Genomic DNA, 21216 nt, shown 5'->3' on the forward strand with positions numbered 1-21216 from the left:
AAATACTGCTTAACTCCTTTCATAAGCATTTCGCAGGCAGGTAGTCAAAAACTGTTATTTTGACATAACAGTAGGTACTTAGCTATTATTTTATTTATTTGTATCATCATCACATAAACCTATTACCGGCCCACTACAGGGCACGGGTCTCCTCATAATGACATGGGGTTAAGGCCTTAGGCCACCACTCTGGCCCAGTGCGGATCGGTGGACTCCACGCACCGATGAGAACAATATGGAGAACTCTCAGGCATGCAGGTTGCCTCACGATGTTTTCCTTCACGCTTGAAGCAAGTGATATTTTAATTACTTAAAACGCACATACAAAATTCAGAGGTGCGAGCTGGGATTCGAACTAGGCCCCCTGAAAGTGAAGTCACTGCTTCCCACTGGGCCATCACCGCTTTATTTATATATATAACAAAAACTGAACCCCAGTAACGGGTTAGGAACTGTCAAAAAAGTTACATTAAGAATGTAGAACAGTAAGAAATTTTACTCTACATTCTTTATACTTGAAAGTATTCAGCAATACATGTGGTAATACTAACGAACAAACTCTACTTAATATCAGCCGTTAGTAATAACTGCTTTCTGAATAAAAATTCATGAATAATTCATAGTTTTCTGTGACTAGTCCAAGTGGGTTACGGTATTTAATTGTCGCTATAAGCAAAAAAGAATGTTAAATATACATGTACAGTTACTTGTATATGTACCAAACCATAAGTAATGGCTCAGTACCTACTTTAAAACGTTCATGACAGCTTGTAGAAAATATAATAATAAATAAATACTAGCCGAATGTCCGTATCTTCGTTTTCGGTTCCTTTAGGAATTCTGTTGCAATGCAAGCAACCGGATCTCATTGTCAATCAATTTGCAGAAAAGAGCCGTACGGTCATATAAACTTAAATCACGCGAATCCCTTCGTAAAAATTTAAAGAAATACTTACTGTAGCTTCACTATATATTTATAACAATATAGCATTTTTAAGACAGAACATTATCATCATAACATCAACCTATGGACGTCGACTGATATTTATCGCTTTTGATTTTATGAATTATGAAATTCGCCCACTTAGTAATTATATTTGCCTACTTTAATATTGCTCTACTAATGCTGCTTGCTAAAGTATTGCGAAAGCAGAAGCGGTGATAGCCCAGTGGGTAGGACCTCGATTTCACTTAAGGTGGAACGGGTTCGAATCCCAGTCCGCACCACTAACTTATGTGCGTTTTAATCAATTAAAATATCACTTGCTCCAACGGTAAAGGAAAACAGCGTGAGTAAATCTGCATGTCCGAGAGTTCTCCATAATGATGTCAAAGGTGTTTGGAGTCCACCAATCTACACTGGCCCAGCATGGTGGACTACGTCCTTAACCCCTTCTCATTGTGGGAGGAGACCCGTGCCCTGTAGTCGGCCCGTATTGGTTTATGATGAAAGTATTACATTATCTCCTTAGCGGTCGTTCACATGTTCAACCTAAAGCTGCAGGACACAGATCTATGTAGACTCTGTAAGGAGGCTGCGGAGACGCCGCTACATTTGATCTGTTCCTGCCACGCGCTGATGCATAAACGCAGCACTCTTTTGGGGAAACACATAATGCAACCAGAGGATGCTAAATTTCTTCCAGCAAGGAAAGTGCTGCTTTTCCTGAAGGCGACCAACGCTTGCTGGGAGATCTAGACAGCGGCGTCACAATAGATCGTAGCCGGTCGACGTGACACCAGGGACCAGACGAACCTGAGCCGCAAGCAGAAGAAGAAGAAGAAGCGGTCGTCATATACTTAATACTTATTTTAATTTAATATTACTTATCAATCTGTTAAGTTGTTAAGCTGCTGCTGTTATGTTATAGCTTAATTCATATTTACGTTATTATTTTTAATAGTTTTTAGTAAAATTTTTATTTTAGTTTTTTTTTTTTATAATGTGACCGGAGGTAACAACGATAATGCTGTATACACCACACCACACCACATATATAATTGATTATTATAATGCCACTAGACAGAACTTATAATTCTAACACATAATTTTTTTTTTATGAATGTTGTTACAATTGATTGCTGGTGTGTCTTATGAATAAATATTATTTTATTTGCTTTAATTATGATATCCCTTATAATAATAAAAACCTATAGTCCGCTATAGAATACACACTGGTACGTATATATATTATAAGTCAATACCCACTAAAATCCCACTGTGTAAAATATGTGTGTCAATAAACAATTAATTCGTTATCTATGTTCTTATTTACGTGCATACCTAATTTGAATGCGGGTTTAATTACCTTGCAAGATTACGGTTATCTTGTTTCTACTCGAAAATAGTGAAATATTTTTTTTTACAACTACAAGTTAGCCCTTGACTGCAATCTCATCTGGTAAATAATGAATGCTATGATGGTAGCGGGCTAACCCATTTGGAGTATGGCATATATTAAAATTATACCCCTAATCGGTTTCGTGGCGTACTTCATTTATTTATTTATTTAGGAAAACCAACCGCTAATACATTTTTTCTTGTCCAAGTTTTTACGTTGCGAGCTAAGTGAATGTTCAGCTTATTACAGGTTTTCACAACGTTTACAAATAATCTCAAAATTAAAAATTAATTCATGTACCTATAAACAAAAGTAGGTAGGTATTTTGTTTTAAACAAAACATTTTAGTGAAGATTGTTGTTAAATGTTATATAATCGACACTACTATGATAAATGCGAAAGTGTCTGTTATTTTATTTTTTTTATTTGTTACCTATCCTCGGCTTGACCACTGAGAAACCGTCAATTATTATGTCTTGCATCCGTTTAATAAAAAGTATGCATGGACATTGTATAGTATTACTTTTTTATAGTTATCTTCAACATAATTTATTGACTCATTTACTGACTGAGCTGATTTAATATTATAAAAGACTTATTAACGTTACGATCTTTTAATAGTGACTAATTATTCTGACATGCTGCTTATTATTTGTTTTTGCTGTAGTATGACTCTGTCCGACCAATTGTGTGCGTGGGTGCGTGCGTTGTAGTAGAAGTCCTTACAAAAACCTCCGTCCAGCAACGGACGATCAGTCGAAATTACAATGTTGATGAAAGACCACTACTTAACCTGTTTATCTACTACCTACTATCCCGTTTTCCGTATCAAACATTCTTCATCAACCAAAGGCTGAAGGAGATCGCTTTAAGCGATAGGCTTGCCTTTGCGTATATATATTTATTTACTTTTTGTTTTGTTTATTTTGTTTTTTTGTTTTTCTGTAAATGCAATAAAGAGTTTCTATCTAGCAATCTACCTACTTGTATTTAGGCAGCGAGGAGGGTTAAGCTGAATACGCTATTCAATCATCATGTTCTATGAAAACTTATCTCAATGATCGGTCTTGCTTCGCTTTAAACTTCACAAATTCGTTCCCCAATCGTTTTAGGATTGACATTAGTTGATCCATAAATAAACTCGATGATCATATTTAACCGTTAATTGGTGACGTCAAACTCTGTATATACCTACCTAAAAGTGCCGAACCAAATTAACTTTACCGTTTAAAACATTAGAAATGGCCTTGGTAGGTATTAGACAGGTCAGCTTTTTCCAAGGATGGTGGTTTGAACCAAGGTCGGAAATCTCTCATCGATTACTCTGGGCTCGCACGCAAAACTCCTGCCCTCTTACCCTTGACACACTAACGGTCACTTGAGCTGGTCTTTACGGCCAAAAATTATGTAGGGCAGGCGTAAGTAATGTACCAATGGCGGAAGGTGCGTTTTGAAACTCACGGACATTGCTCTTGGGGGACCTTGGTTTAATCGGCTTTGGATTACCTTGATAGATGTGATAGTAGATTTTTTTAATTCATTTCTTCTTTAACATTTTTGTGTCTTTTACTCCTATGCTTTTTTACCTGTTTATTTATTACCGCCATGTAAAAGACTGCCCAAGCAAAGAGTAAACAAACTCTAACTTAGAGCCATACTGTATTAAGAAATAGTAACGTAACGTTTTTACCGATAGAAGCTTTGGAAGACTTCGTATTGAAGCAGGCGTTACTCTGCACGTTTTTAAACAAGGAACAACTAAACATATATTGTTTGCCGATTTGGCACACCTAAAAGCCAAAAAAGCAAAAGAAAAAGAAGAACATATATTGTTCTGAATTTGTCAGATATGGTGGCTTGTTGGTTATTCAAAGATAAAAGAGTTTATGTATGGTTCGTGTAACGAAAAAAAAAACCCAATAAACGGAATAGTACCCAACTTTTACGCGTTTAGTTTCTTAGGTTTAGTTATTTCACTCCAAATCCAAATAGAGATTCAAATAAGTGTTACATGTGCTGTAAAACTTTCTTATACATTCTTGCCATTATCCTTCCCGATATTAATCCTAGGAGAAGCTTGCTTTGCTTTACTCTCAGAATAATGAATACTTGCATTTCAAAAGTTTAGAAAGTAGTTAAAAGGTTAGAAAAGTTAATGCTGCGTCAAATGAAAGGGCCATGAATATGCAGAAACGTGGGCGTATCTTTGTTAATAAAACAAAAGAAGTTCAACTCAAAGCATAATTAGCAGCACTGGGTATCCTGCAGTGGCTCACTGCGGGTGTATCTAGAAAATCAAACGGAAGTACCTATGTTTGCACACGCATGTTATTTCCGTGACAAGTGACATTGAGTTAGTTCTTTTCTAGTCTTTGATGTTATAGGTAAGGACAATTAGTATATAAGCACTCAGTAGCTAAAGTAGGTGTATAGTGTTTATATACTCATTGATCTACGTTTCGATCAATAATGTGCGAGATATGCTGCCTAGTGCAAATTCTAACAATAATCTGTTGAGTTTAGTTATAATTCGCAAAGGCCAGAGAAAAAACCTAAATATGGCTAAGGAGTTTTTGTATCCCTATACTCAAATTATGAACAGATTGAAGGACTAGAACAGGGAACTATCCATTAAAAAAACCTTTTTATCCTAGGTATATAACTGGCCGTCCTCGAGAGTATAAATGTAGAAAAAGAAACGGAGTAGCTGACCAACGCGACGCGCCGTATTCTTTGGCTTCTCAGCATCACTCCTTGAAGCACTAGGCGACCGGGCGGCCAGTTAGGCTTGTTTAGTTAGCTCGGTTAGCTAGAATGGTTAGCATGAGTGGTCATACTGGCAACTGGCAGTTCTACGTAGTGGCATGAGTCTTCTGACATCGGACGAAGTACGGAAACAGGCTCAGGAATATAAGTAAACAAGTGTCTTAAGCGGGACCTCAATTTTAGGATATAGAACAATCAGGACCACTTCGATCAAGAACGATCTTAACAACATTAAGGATAACTTAATCGATAAAAAAGCTTTGTATTAATTCATAGACTGTGAGTTGGTGATAATAAAAAAGAAAAATGTGTTATCCGTCACGAGAGGCCTGGCCGATGTGAAACATCGAAATTGTTTTGTATAAGTTATATGCATAAAATAACAGGAGACAGATGTGGCATAGTGAAAAGTTAAAGCATTAAAATTATAGTGTCATTTTGCTTTCTTTGTTGGAGGCTGCACTTCCTGAATTATCGATGCCAGACATATTATATTTTACTTAAAAAAAATATTTTTGGGAATAAAATATAAGTTGCATACTTTAAGCAGGATGCATGCCTTCAGAAATCGCGGAACAATTAATATTTTAAAATACATACTAGTAGGGTAAATTCAGTACAAGTTTTAAGACGACCTCCCTGGTGCAACGGTTAGCTCTGTGAAAAGGTCCCGTGTTCGATTCCTGGCAGGGCAATTTGGAAATTTTTAATTTCTGAATTTTCTCTAGTCTGCTTTAGTGGCTTTGGCCGTAGCTAGTTACCCTACGGGCAAAGACGTGCCGCTAAGTGATGTAGTGTGATTAGGGGTATGACTACCATACTCCTTAACAGGTTAGCCCGCTACGATCTTAGACTGCATCATCAACCACCAGGTGAGATAGCAGTCAAGGGCTAACTTGTAGTGAAATAAAAAAAAAGTGAAATGTACTGATTACATGCAGCGTAAGCAATATTTACGAGTAATTCTCACAGTATAAGTATTTGTATGTAAATAAATAAATACATTACGACATTACACACATCGCCATCTAACTCCAAAGTAAGCGTAACTAGTGTTATGGGTACTAAGATAGCTGGTATATTTATAAATATAATACACAGAAATACTTATAATATACAGATAACCACCCAGACACTGAAAAACATGCATGTTCATCACAAAAACATTTCCCTGTTGTGGGAATCGAACCCACGGCCAAGACTCGCTGCCCACTGCGCCAGTCGGCCGTTGGATGTTAAAGTAGGAACATTTATCGAGCACGAAACAAAGATTTTAAAAGCATTAGGTAGTCGGACGGCTGGAAGAATGCCAGGGATCTATGTAATCAATCGCCTTATCACGATCGTATCAGTATCGCGCTGGTATTGTACCTAAGTATGTGCCTATATCTCTTGACTTTTCAGTGCTTATCGCCGCTTGCTTACCGTTTCTTATCAATTATTGGGCATTATATAATTAATTTGACGGCCGATTGGCGCAGTGGGCAGCGACTCTGCTTTCTAGGTCTAAAGCCGTGGGTTCGATTCCCACAACAGCGAAATGTTTTTGTGATGAGCATGAATGTTTTTTTTTTAATTTATGTATATTATTCAGAAATAAAATATTCATCTATCATCTTAGTACCCATAACACAAGCTACGCTTAATTTGGGGCTAGGTGGCGATGTGTGTATTGTCGTAGTAGATTTATTTATATAATTTCATCAAGTTTAATTGATTCACTAGCTGTGGCCCGCTTTCTTTATCCGCGTTTAGTGAGGTTTTCACAACCTAAACAATCGTTTTCCTAGAATCAAAAGCCTATATAACTCTCCCTCCGTTCCACAGACTATATGCTAAAATCTAGTTGAATGGTCGCTTAGTTACGGCGCTAAGCAAGAACAAACAAACAAACACGCTTTCGCATTTATAATATACACAGTACATTAATAATATAGTAATATTTGACACAAACTTTCGATAAGATGTTTAGTAGGTGTATTAGTCAGGTATTTATTTACACGTGCCACTTTTTTCTTCAATTGCATTTTAATATAATTTTTATAATAATATGAATTCACCAATCCACACTGGACAAGCGTGGTGGACTTTGCCTTATCTCGCTTGGTCCCCACCACAGGGCACAGGGCTCCTCCCACAATGAGGGGTTAAGGGCGTAGTCCACCATGTTGGCCTATGGCGGATTGGAGGTACTCCACACGCCTTTGAGAACATTATGGAAAACTATCAGGCATATAGGTTTCCTCACGATGTTTTCCTTTACCTTTGAAACGGGTGATATTTTAGTAATTAAAACGCACATAACTTAGTAAAGTTAGAGGTGCGTGCCGAAATTCGAACTTGGTATCGCGAAAGTAAAGTCGAAGTCCTACCCACTGGGCTATCACCGTCATTTACCTATATCTAATTGAGGAAAGTATTTTTGGATTATTATAATATCTAAGAATACTTTCACAACAAATGCATATACGAAATTGGCCCAAGGAACTATATAATTTTACTGTTTGACGTAGTCGATAGCGTCTGACACACTTTCCTCACGCCACCAACATAAGGGGCTGACCATCGGGGCTAGCTTACGAATAGAGTAATAGGGGCATTTTAGTACCGAAATACGGATTAAGTAAGTAATTTTGTGGTGCCAATTTGTTGTATATAAATCCAGCATATATATATTGGATAGAAGCAGGCGTTTACTTTGCGGAAATCTATGATATGTTATGAAAATTAAGCTTAATTTGCTATACTCCGTGAAAGGCAGAAGAATCTGTATGGTGTTATTTATAATTTCTTTAATCCTTATAATCCACACCAAACAGATATTCAGCAATGTACCATCTACGCACGTTTTGCTCCGAAACCGGAGCATCCTCAGAAGAGAGGTTCTTTACTTTACAATGAATAATTGTAAAATAAAGAACTACCTCCTTAGAAGTAAAGTTCTTAACAATTATTCATTCAGGACGTTCTCCTCCCATAATGAGAAGGGAATAAAGCCGTAGTCCACTACGCTGGCCCAGTGCGGATTGGTATTCCGTAAGTATCAATAAATATCATATTCATTGAGTCGCTAGGAGCCAAATGGAAACAAGCGGTTCAGGAACGTAGATTGTGGTATTCGCTACAAGAGACCTATGTCCAGCAGTGGGCGTCTATCGGTTTAAACTAAGTGATAAAGAAATTCCTAAATCTTCAGAATAAAGATTATTAGTCGCTATTTCTTGTTAATAAGAAAGGTTATACTGACTAAATTCTGTGATACGAAGATGTTGGACTGAATTAATCGAAATTCTGATAACTTGCAATTAAACTTTAACAGTGAAGGAAAACATTGCGAGGACACCTGAATGTCTGAGAGTTCTCGATGCTGTTCTCAAGGGCGTGTGAAGTCTACTAATCCGCACTTGACCAGCTTGGACTTGCTGAACCTTTCTCACTCTAAGAGGAGACCCGTACCCTGTCGTGAGCCGGTTATGGATTGGTGATGAAAATAATAAATTAATAATCTCAGACTGCAATCGCTAATCTGACATCCCGCCAATATTGACATTCTGTTAAGTTCTGACATCTCCGGAAAAATCACGATACATACCGATGTCAATAACACGCACTAGCTGAACGAGGTTACCAACGAGCGAGTCTTGGACGCTGCGGTGAACTCTGTAGTTTTAAAAGGGAGGTACCGGGTTCGTTCAAATTTTCTCTGGTCTGGTCTTGTCTGGCGGAAGGTTTCGGCCGTTGCTAGTTACCAGTGGCGTGAGTACAGGTTATGCACAGGGAATACACTAAGTGGGCAGATAATATAAAATGAAAATATCTTCAGTACGAGTTATAAATAACTTAGGGATACGCTTTGTAAGAGTTATAAAAAGCCTACCCTTAAGTGTTTATGACTCGTATTGGAGAGAGTTATAAAAAACTTAAGGATGGGCTTTGTAAGAATTATAAAAAGTCTACCTTTAAGTTTTTATAACTCGTATTGGAGATTTTCATCATTTTATACCATCTGCATACCCTGTGCATACCCTCTATGCAAGCCACTGCTGATTTAAAAAAAACTTAAGGATGAGCTTTGTAAGAATTATAAAAAGTCTACCTTTAAGTTTTTATAACTCATATTGGAGATTTTCATCATTTTATACCATCTGCATACCCTGTGCATACCCTCTATGCAAGCCACTGCTGATTTATAAAAAAATTTAAGGATGGGCTTTGTAAGAATTATAAAAAGTCTACCTTTAAGTTTTTATAACTCGTATTGGAGATTTTCATCATTTTATACCATCTGCATACCCTGTGCATACCCTCTATGCAAGCCACTGCTGATTTATAAAAAACATAAGGATGAGCTTTGTAAGAATTATAAAAAGTCTACCTTTAAGTTTTTATAACTCGTACTGGAGATTTTCTTCATTTTATACCATCTGCACACCCTGTGCATACCCTCTATGCACGCCACTGCTGATTTATTAAAAACTTAAAGATGGGCTTTGTAAGAATTATAAAAAGTCTACCTTTAAGTTTTTATAACTCGTACTGGAGATTTTCTTCATTTTATACCATCTGCATACCCTGTGCATACCCTCTATGCACACCACTGGTAGTTACCACCCTACTGATAAAGACGTACCACTTCTCTTCCCGCGGGTGTCATAAGAGGCGACTGGGAGAACATAACAGAGATCCGGTAGCAGCGTCTCCTGTGCTACTTCCATCTTCTACTGCGATCACCAACCCGTTTGCCCAGTGTGGTGATTACGGACCAACCCTTCAGTTGGGATAGGTCTTTAGTCCAGCAGTGGCCTTTTATAGGTACAATGATGTTCCGGTATGATATCACGAAGACCCCGATTAGGGGTATGGGTTTTATACCCCTAACAGGTTAGCCAGTGGCGAGCATAAGAATGGTGGCGTGCATGCAAAACTTAAGAATAGGCATTGTATGAGTTACAAAAAGCTTACCCTTAAGTATTTATAACTCGTACTGGAGATTTTCTTCATTTTGTATCATCTGCATACCCTGTGCATACCCTTTATGCACGCCACTGAGGTTAGCCCGTTACTATCTTAGCTTTCATCATCACTTATCAGAAGGTGAGTTGCAGTCGAGGTCCAACTTATAATCGAAAAAAAAATAACTTTTTACTGACAACAGAAATATAAATTTTAATTTTCTACCTATTACAGTCATGATATAGGACAGTGGCGTGCATGGTGGGTATGCACAGTGTATGCAGATTATATAAATGAAGAAAATCTCCAGTACGAGTTATAAATACTTAAGTTAACTTTTTCTCATTTTATATCATCTGCATTATGTGCATTATGTATACCCTGTGCATACCCTGTATGCACGCCACTGGATATGGATATAGAGTCTGTGGCATTGACAGAACAAATGGATGGACAGTGGAGAATCTTGTTGGAATTACTCCAGTAAGGAACCCTTAAAACTTAATGAATTTGTATAATTTCCAAAGTGGATTAGAACTTTCTCTCCAAGAAATGGTGACAGACACCTTTATACGTGTACGATAGTTTGTTTATTTTGCGTTTGTTATTCAATAGGTATGAATGTAATTAATATAATGTTACTTCGAGTTTATTTGTGTTATAAGCTTGTATTTTGTAACTTTCCAGTTTATTACTAACTGGTTGTTCCCCGCGTTTTCACCCGCTTTAACTACATAATTACTAAAGGTCGTAACGTAATGTTGTATTGGCCACGCTGATACCTCACTTAAATACTCCCGTATATCCGTACCTAACATAAACTTGTCACTCCCAAACTATGCGGCCAAATAACATTTAGAAAGCCCTCTGCGGCCATCATCATCATCGTCATCATATCAACCCATTACCGGCCCACTAGTACGGGTCTCCTAAAACAAATTGAAGGGTGTAGGCCTTAGTCCACCACGCTGGCCCAATGCGGATTGGTGGACTCCACACGCACTTGTGAACATTATTGAGAACTCTCTGGCATGCAGGTTTCCACACGATGTTTTCCTTCACCGTTGAAGCAAGTGTTTTAATTCAAACGTATGTTCTTGGCACTTAGAAAAGTTAGAGGTGCGTCACTCGGCACCCCGAAAGTGAACCGAAGCACTAGGCTATCACAGCTACTACTGCGATCACCAACCTCTTACCTGTTGATGATGATACATAAACTATCATCATCATTATTAACCCAGTCTTCCTTCAGAACGAGGAGGTATTTTAGAAAACCACTCTGATGTTGGTTTTTGAGAGAGTACCTAACATATTCATTAATTTATTTATTCAAGAGCACTAACAACGAGCATATTACACGTTTTTTAAACATAGCACACACACAAAAACATGGACTGATATGCACGTCAATGACAAGTGCACATAGCATTGATAAAGCGTCGTGTAAACTTAATTTGCAAAAAAATTTACACAAAATTTAACTCACCGATAAGTGTTCGGGGAGTTTTTTCTCTAAAAGCTGTGGGTGAGTCATGAAAGATATCGATGCCAGGTATCTTTTAAGAGAACTCGTTGTATTTCGCACAAATGCGTATAATAGGCGCTTAACATATTAACAGGAACTGTTTTTAAGATTGCTTTATTAAGGGACCATCTTGTAGCTCATCTACCTACCTACTTTCTAAAGGGACTTAGGTTGCTTGTTAAGACACAAGCTTCTCGATCTCAGAATTTTGAGCTATTTATTGTTCTGAGGTCTCGACTAGTGAGTCGGTTCACTTGTCTATACACTTGGCACTTGTACTTGGCGCTGAATGGAGCAATGAAGGTACGTACGTAAGGAGATAAATTACGTTGAGCGTACGTTATAACTTGCTTTGAAATCGCCTCTCATTAAATGTAAGTATCTTAATTGGAACTATTCTATACTACTACTATTATATATTCAAGGAAAGTGATGCCAAATATTTTAAAGTTTTGGAGCAAGCAATATTTTTTGTCTTACAACGTGTAACCGAATTAGAAAATAATAAATAATGTACCCAAGTCACCCTGTAAAAATATTAAATCATATTTATTTTTCCACAAACGAATTCAAAACATTATGTTTACCCTGGCTGACCTGATAAAATTTACTTGTCCACCTGCCCAATAATGAAAATGGGTAACAGGAGAAATTTATCCTCGTATATTATTTCACACATTTTTTTTTAATTTTCAACAATGTTATTAAATTATATTTAAAAAATACCACACCTCCGCTTGCGGGGCTTTTAATTACCTAAGCAACCGGCAAGCGAAAGCTTCTTACGATGTTGATCGAAGCTTTTCGCGAGAAGACCATTGACTGAAACAACTATCGGAACAGTAACTGTTGCCCAACACTCCACATGGCAGTAATCTCAAATTCAAATTCAAAATTTCTTTATTCATGTAAGCCTATCACAGGCACTTATAAAGCGTTCATACATATATGTTTACATAATAGTAAGGGGATGGTGATAACTTCTTTCGCTAACGTAAACCAAAAGCTTCGAGGGTTCCAAACGAGCCCTGCTCTAGAAGGTCCAATTACACCTATTTAATTTGGATATTATTTCCACACGTTCGCAAATTCTCTGAGAGTTGATAACACTTAGAAAGCTATAAACATTCTGTATATGTACATTATTCTCCTCGAGAAGAAAAATGTACTGATCAGAAGCTAAAATTGGAGGACAAGCTTGCCGCAAATATAAACAGAAATGTACGGATATAAATATTCAACAAATCATACATGACTGTCATGATCGATTCAGCTTAGGGGAGGTAAGTTGAAGCAGTAAAAAGTTGGAAAGATGTCTCGGGGAGCCATCAGCTTGCACGCGATGGTTGCTATGATATCGAACATACAGTCCCCCTTCTAGACTATGTAGCCGAATTTTTAAATCTTGTACACTTAAACTTTCATATTGAAATGCATCAAAGCGTTTGTGACATTTCAAGTGCACTTATTCAACTTTATTATAAGGCAAAGGTAAGAGCGGTGATGGCGTAGTGGTTTAGAGCTTCAGCCTTCGATTCAGTGAGACCGAGTTCGAAACCCAGAATTTAAATTTGAGCAATTAAATATTACTTGTTTTTACAGTGGAGGAAAAAATCGAGGATTCTTGCATGCATGAAAGTTCTGCATAACGTTCTCAAAGGCGTGTGAAGACTACCAATACGCATTTGGCCAGCGAGGTGGATTATGGCTTGAACCCTTCTCTTTCCCTGAATTATATTGAATAAATAAATAAAATTAAATAAAAAAGCCATTTAAACCCAAGTAACGTATAAAATAAATATACTACGACAGTACACACATCGCCATCTAGCCCCAATGTAAGCATAGCTTGTGTTATGGGTCCTAAGATAGCTGGTGAATATCTTTATGAATATAATACACATAAATACTTATAATATACAAATATGATGGTGATGAAGATGAGTACAGAATTTTTATTTATTTATAGTTTAACGGTCTCATGTCTCACCAGCTCGCCAGCCGGCATTAGAGTAGCGTATTGGATTAATACTTTAATTCTTTCTCTCCCATGAGACTATCTTGTGCCACCTAGTGGTACATTAGTATGCTCTCAAAAGTATTGCAGGAAGAATTTCAATAATGCTAGTACGGCAGATTACACGAATTTTCTATTTTGTGAGAGATAAAAGCGGAGCCGTAAGTTTCCCGGCAACCTTGTCACCAAGTATAAAAACATCAATTATTAGTTTCGGATGGGTAAAAATTGTGTAGAGGAGATAATTCTTGACTGCCCATGCTAGCTGTGCTGGTGGACACGTTAATTATATCCCCTGTCAGGGGATATAGTTTTTTCTTAAATATAGCTCAACGGGTACCTACCACGATAATATTTTTGGATTTGTCAATATTTCGACCCAGCTGCATGGATCGTGGACCACGTAAGTCCCATCGTGACCAATATTATCGTGGTATGTAACCGTTGAACTACATATATGTAAGAAATGTTAATTAACTACGAAAATCTTAGTTCAAAATCTTTGATATAATTTTTGTCTACTGCCGGTGTTAGCCCCGAAGGTTTGTAAGTGCTAGTTTTACATAATAAAAAAAATGCAGGTACACAAATAATCTTTGATTTAGATACTTAGATAAGTCTCGCCCCCGCATGAAGCAAATCCGGGCTACGTATGCCCTTGCTAACTTGTATAATTATGGTAGTCGCGAGATTGGCTACAGAAGGTCAGACGGCAATAATATATTGCTGTACAGTACAGGTACGACTGTATACAACATTAACACCAACCAAAAATGTAACTGGGTTGTAGTGTGTACAATTTGCTTATAGTACTGAATAGTTTAATATGCTATATTATGTTGTGTGATAACATAGTTGATAATTTGTATCCTGACGTGTTTAAGTCAATAATTTAAAATGCTACTATAATATATAAGTAGTGTTAGATCTAGCTTCAATAATGTTTTTGAAGGGTTAGTATGTATAGTAATTTTTTTACTTATCCTATATTGAAACAATCTTTCCCTTTCTTACCTATAGATTGCATTAAGTATAATATTAGTATATAGTATACTTAAAAGATTTTATTGTTGTTTTGTTAGTACCCAATAAGTAGTCTCTGAAACTAATAGACCGATGTTACACTTGTGTATACTTATAGAAACTTTAATTATCAGCAAGTAAAATAAAGTTGGAGAGACTCAAATTATTTTCGACTAGAAAATCTATTATTTGGCTGAGAAAACTCTTAACGATACATAAAAAACTCATTATTATCTACAAAAAATCCGTGAGGAAATAAATATATTACTATAATTTTTAAACCGCAATAGCAGCTTTAAGAGGTGGCCAATTGAACATTACGTTACTTACTACCTACCTTTATTTCAAGCGTATGAAACCTACTTCTGCATATACATAAGTAGGTTTTATATTTTTCATACTATTATTATATTGTTGTACTGTTTATCAGTTATTTAAACGTATTTCATGAGAGTGTAATAACAAGATTGTTTATGATATAACTTACAGGATACTTATGTAAGAAAAACGAAGCAGCATAGTATCATTTCTGTTCATCATATCCACCCATTACCGGCCCAATACAGACCAAGGGTCTTCCATAATTAGAAGGGGTTAAGGGCGTAGTCCACCACGCTGGCTCTGTGTTGACTCGTAGACAACCTAGTGCGATTTGATGGTCTATGTAAAATAAGGTCAACGTGCTGTTCAGTAAAGAAGAGACAAGAGAGAATACCAAGCAGTAAGGAAGAAGAGTTAAGAAGTAGAAAGCTACAGCTTCTGTATAAAGAGCCGTAAAACCTGCTTTAATTAGTTTTGACTTTCGCGAAGTAAATACACTAGATAGATATAAAAGCATCGCTGAAGAAAAAAATAACTGGACCTTACCTCGTAACAATAATATAACCAGTTCTATTATAATGCTAATCCCTGAATCTCTTAACAATTATATCAAGGATATCGGTATAAGTCTTCTTCTTCGAAGGGTGTCTTCTCCTTACGAAGCTCTAAGGTTGGCAATCATTAGAGCTATCTCTACTTTGGACACCGCTGCTCTAAATAATGATTTGGTGCTCTTTCCAAACCATTGTCGTAGATTTTTGAGCTATGATATTCTTCTCCGGCCAGGCCTTTTTCTGCCTGCCACTTTACTTTGTATGATTAGCTGAAGAACTTCATATTTTTCGGTGTTCCGCATCACATTACCACATCGGTATAAGTGAATTGATAGAACAACTAAAAAATATTCGGTTTCGGTTTGATTTGAAAAAGTGCACGTCACATTTTAGTTAGGATTTCATAAGTAGAAAATACTTTCTTAATTTATTATATATTGGCTTAGTTTATTATTTTTTATATTTTATATTTATTATCATCTTATGTGTGTATTCTAGATAAGTTTTAGTGTGTAATTATTCGTAAGTATGTACATAGTAATAGTACACCACAACAATCGGTTTCCCTTGGTTTTCCTAAACTTAAGCTTGCCTCGAAGAGATCGCTACTGAGCGATAAGGCCGCCTTGTCTATCCTACTTTTTAAGTTTCCTCTTTTTGTGTCAATTGTTTTTTTTCGTTTTGTGCAACACAAATAAAGTGTATTAATAACTTCGTCTAACTTCGTCTACGTTTGATGGGTATATATCCAAACGTTGCTATGCGTTTTGACGTCAAAAATCGAGCAACGTCAGAGGCATTTTCTATCTATGAACCTGTATCTTTTTTAAGTGATAATAATCGACGGACCAAGCAGATTTCCCACCTGATGGTAAGAGGAAAGCCACCGCCTAAAAACAGAGCAACTCTTCAGCGCGTGCAAGGAACAACGTCATGCAATGGGCCGCCATGTGTCCTACAACCTGAGTTCTTCCAAATCTAATTAGTAGTATGGTAAGAACTTAAGTTGGTTGAAATAAAATATTTACGAGGAACGAAATATTTAATTTTTGGGTATCGTTTTATTGGGTAATTAATACTAACATCCTGTCCTCATCCTGGATGTCTGGGGATTGCGAAAACTGTCTTTGTTTCCTATTATCCGCTATTTTTTTTTAATAGTAGTAGAAGAGCAATTAGTACAATTTGGTGGCCTTATCGCTATGTAGCGATAAGGCCACCAAATTGTACTCTCTTGATATGTATTTATATCTCTGTAACTACTTTTTTTCTTTGGTGTACAATAAAAGTGTATACATTCAAGAGCTTTCTGCGATGGAGCTCGTCCGAGGAAGTATTTTTTTCATTTATTAATTTTATTATTTACTAGCTGTTGCCTGCGACTTCGTCTACGTTTGATTTTGTTTTTTGATGTGGCATTAAATTTAGTTGTTCATCTAAAAAAATATTCAGTATCGCTAAGCCTTAAATGAGGGGTTTGCCGAGGAGTTCTATCCTCTATCTCCAACCAAAAAATTTAAACACATTATAACCTCTATAGAACAAAAATAATTATTTAAACCGGTTATAATTTGTCGGAGTTATGGTGTAAAATCGTCAAACACTGATCCTCTCTCCCAAAGGAACCAAGCTTAATGTCGGGATAAAAAGTATCCTTTATTACTTCTAACACTTCCAAGAATATGTGTACAAAACTTCATGTGGATCGGTTAAGTAGTTTTTGCGTGAAAGCGTAACAAACAAACTTGCACTGACATTTATAATATTAGTAGGGATAGGGATAAGTCAATAAGCGGTATTGTTGCAGTGCTAAGTTCTTGGTCCTCAGGTCGACGGAATCAGGGCGGCATGTTGCAGGACATATTCTTTGTACATCCTGTGAAGTTTTGGTCGGTTTATAGGCAATGTTTTCCACTTATCATCAAGTGAGCCCTCCGCTTGAACCTCAGTCACTTCGACGGCCGGATTGGCGGAGTGGACAGCGACCATGCTTTCTAAGTCCTAGGTGGTGGGTTCGATTCTCACAACTAATAAATGTTTGTGTGATAAACATGAATTTCTTTAAGTGTCTGGGTATTTATATGTATTATAAGTATTTATGTATATTATTCATTTAAATATTCGTCACTCATCTTAGAACCTATAACACAAGCTACGCTTACTTTGGAGCTAGATGGCGATGGGCGATATTGTCGTAGTATATTTATTTTTGTTTAATATACATATAAACACCCAAACACTGAAAAACATTCATGTTCATCACACAAACATTTCTCAGTTATGGGAATCGAACCCACGGCATTTGTCTCAGAAAGCAGGGTCGCTGCCCGCTGCAACTATCCGGCGTGAAACTACGATTGTTAGATATACTGAATTTTACTCAATAATGTATTTGAAGTGGATAGCTTTTAGCATTATCTCGTATGCTATATTGTTGTATTTAAACCTCACTTAAATAAATTGGCATAAAATTCATCATCTGCTGGACTTATGCTGTTGTCTTTGCAGGATGTAGGATGAGATTATTGTCGGGATACACTATAATTTTCCGCCATAGCTTATGTGCTCGCTGTGTATCATCATATATCGGTTTTCCAGGGTACGGACATAAGAAAAATCATGCCAAGTGCAACAAGCACTCAGAATTAATAATCATTACATAGCCGGCAACGCATCGGTGGCTCCTTGCTTGCTCATTTGCCCGTTATTAATATTAAAAAAAAATTGGTTGTCTGTAAAGTCGGCTTACTGACTATAGTTGAACGTGACAACGTCGTAAGAAAATACTGATGATTTTTCTCCGAAAACATGTAAATGTATTATTGTATAGAAGCTGTCCACGCGGACGCATCGCTCACTCAAGTAGGAGAGAGACAGATGTCAAACGCGGAGGCTGACTGTGCCTCTTTGTCGCTCGTTCCGCGCTCTCGCTTGCACTTCAAGCCTTGGATGGAACGCCTCAGAGCGAGGTAACGCCGCATACGTCATGTTTTTTCATGCGTGCAGCCGGCTCCATCGAATTATAAGACGTTGTCAGGTCACATCTTAAAACTATTATAGTAACTGAAAAAAAAGTAATAACCTATTAAGGAATCTACAAATCAATCCATTTCTTTTATACATACTCCACGTAATGACTAAGTATTTTATCCTATTTTTAGCTCTAATTTAAAACAGGAATTGAAAGCACTATTTTTTGGATTTTCCTTATAACTTGTGCCAGATGATATGCCCCCATTCCAAACTTCAAGATTAGTTCAAGTAGCTTTAATTAATTGGATTAGATTCGATAAATAAATAAAAATAAATAAATAAATATACTACGACAATACACACATCGCCATCTAGATCCGAGGTAAGCGTAGCTTGTGTTATGGGTACTAAGATGACCGATGAATATTTTTAAGAATTATTATTATTATAAGCTTTGTTAGTATGTAATTAGGCAATTACACTGTAACCCATCCCATTTCCAGGTTTGAAAATCTTGAGCAGTTCTGTGCCACAAGGGGTCTGCAAATTCTACAATATCATCTCTCCATCGACAGATTGGTCTTCCTCATTGTCTTTTATTATATGCCTTAACTTAAGTTCATGAATAATATATATTATAAATGCTCAAAATATACATATAAACACTCACGGACGGACAGAAAACGGAGGGATTCCATAAGTTTTTCAGAACTTTGAGGAACTCTGTTCTATACCTTTATATATATATATATATATAATATATATATATATATATATATATATATATAATACATTCAAACATTGAATGATGCCAACTAGATGGGGCATGCACGTAACTCTTCACATTTTATTTCAATACTTTTGGAAGTCTGTTGCAAATTTATGAAAAAATTAACAAATATTCCATTTTTGGTTCTAATCTCCTCAAGATGATGTAAGAAATCCGACATTATTTAAAGGTACTGAAAACCTATAAATAATGTCGGATTTCTTACATCATTTTCGTTTCTTACTTAACATCTATGTGAACCTCTTTACTTAATTCGCCAAACTGGAGATGAGACTGTTTGAAAATACTAAAAAATACTTTGTGACCCTAAGCTTTCAGAGTCCACAAATATATCTGAGTAGTTGAAGATAGGCCACAAAAGTTAGTAGGGAAATGTTCACTGAATGTTGTTTACAAGTACTTGCAATATTTTTGATTATAATTTCACTATTATCAATATTTTTAATGTGGTTTTTATTTCGTTTATCGTTTTTTACATATCTTTAGCAGTGCAAATTTATATTTTGTCAGTAAATTTTACTATATCCGATGATCTGTTAAACATAAGCCGTGTGAAATACCTGTCCAGAAAAGCATTCGACTCGATATAGACTGAATATTGCTAAACACATTCTGTTAATTAAGTAATTAAATGAGAATGGAAATAGCTGTACTCCGGCTTCCTTCCTGCACTTATTAATCCTAGCGCATGTAATAAATAACAAAAGTAGGTTTATTCTTTCCGAAAAGCAATAAATATTAACCTCCATCGAACGGGGCACTATTACAAGATTACGCACGAGTGCTATGTTTACGTTTTATGTAGTTATGTACAATTATATAAACCAAAATATAAGAATGCGTGACTTGGTTCTTGGGTATTACCTTACTTCGAGCGCTGCTTCCTAGGCATTTTGCTCTATACCATAAATAATAATTTACACGCTGAAGAGTTGGCTGCTCTATTACTCAGATTATTGAATTAATTCCGCTAGAATCTTGTACTTGTGTAAAGGCTTAAATTATGTGGAAGTTATTTTAAGTTGTGAATCAGAATATTATTATTCAGGTTTGGGAGTGTTTATTCTATTTGCTAACTTAAATGCTTAAGTTAGAAAGGTTTTTAGCACGACTTGGTCTAGAAAGACGCTAAACAAACTAAGCTAAGAAATTTTCAACTGCAAAGTATACATCGCGTTTAACCCATCTTATATTGCTATAAACTTACCGGATCTATGATACCAGCCATTGGAACTGATACTGTATCCTCTCCTCCAGCTGCCACCAGCTTTTCCAGCACTTTAAGGGTCTGTTCCACCGCCGGCCACTCACTCTTTTGCGCCAGCACCAGGATTTTCGCCGCCACCTCCCGCATGTTGACCCCCGCACTCGGGGGCTTGGGCACATCAGGTATCCCATTGCCTTCCTTAACCTCCTTCTTGTCTCCATTGTTAGATGACGTCTCATCTTTCTCCTCTACTTTTTTCTCCTTGTCCTCTTCGGGAACCTTCTTCGGCGGGCCCTTCCCGCCCTTTTTTCCACCCGGGACTTGAGACATTCTCACATTACTAAATCACAAGGCACTTGCACATTTCGCGGGAGCATGGTGGTCGGTTTAGCTAGCGATGTTAATCGTAGGGCGGGCGGACCATAACTGCGGCACTTGCGTAGCCCAGCCGCCTTCTTGCATGATTCGAGTAAATAAAGGCGACGGCAACACGAGCTGGATTTACAAACAAACTTACAAAAGGCGAAGTCTCAAAATGTCTCATACATTGACCCATTTTTTATATTTTGTGAAATGGAGACAGGCTTTGAAATGAAGCACGTATTCTTCGTTACGTAAGCCGTCGAAATCGAATTTGATTTGTGGGATATTGACGTTTTCTGCATTCTTTTACTTTTAAATAAATGAATACCGACGCTTCTTTCAAGAGCTGCTCAACTTTGCAAGTTAGTCATGATAATAATGT

General features: G+C 36.8%; 1 protein-coding gene across 1 annotated transcript in view; it reads right to left on the bottom strand.

Moving 5' to 3' along the window:
• The window catches only part of LOC120627291 (serine/threonine-protein phosphatase 6 regulatory ankyrin repeat subunit B), a 58611-nt gene extending 37810 nt beyond the window's left edge, over positions 1 to 20801 (bottom strand). The window contains exon 1 of the mRNA XM_039895235.1: positions 20472 to 20801. Coding sequence (XP_039751169.1) covers positions 20472 to 20801 — 330 coding nt within the window. The remainder of the gene's footprint in view (positions 1 to 20471) is intronic.
• Between the last annotated feature and the right edge of the window lie 415 nt (positions 20802 to 21216).

This window comes from Pararge aegeria, chromosome 11 (genome assembly GCF_905163445.1).
Source record: "Pararge aegeria chromosome 11, ilParAegt1.1, whole genome shotgun sequence".
NCBI lineage: Eukaryota > Metazoa > Arthropoda > Insecta > Lepidoptera > Nymphalidae > Pararge > Pararge aegeria.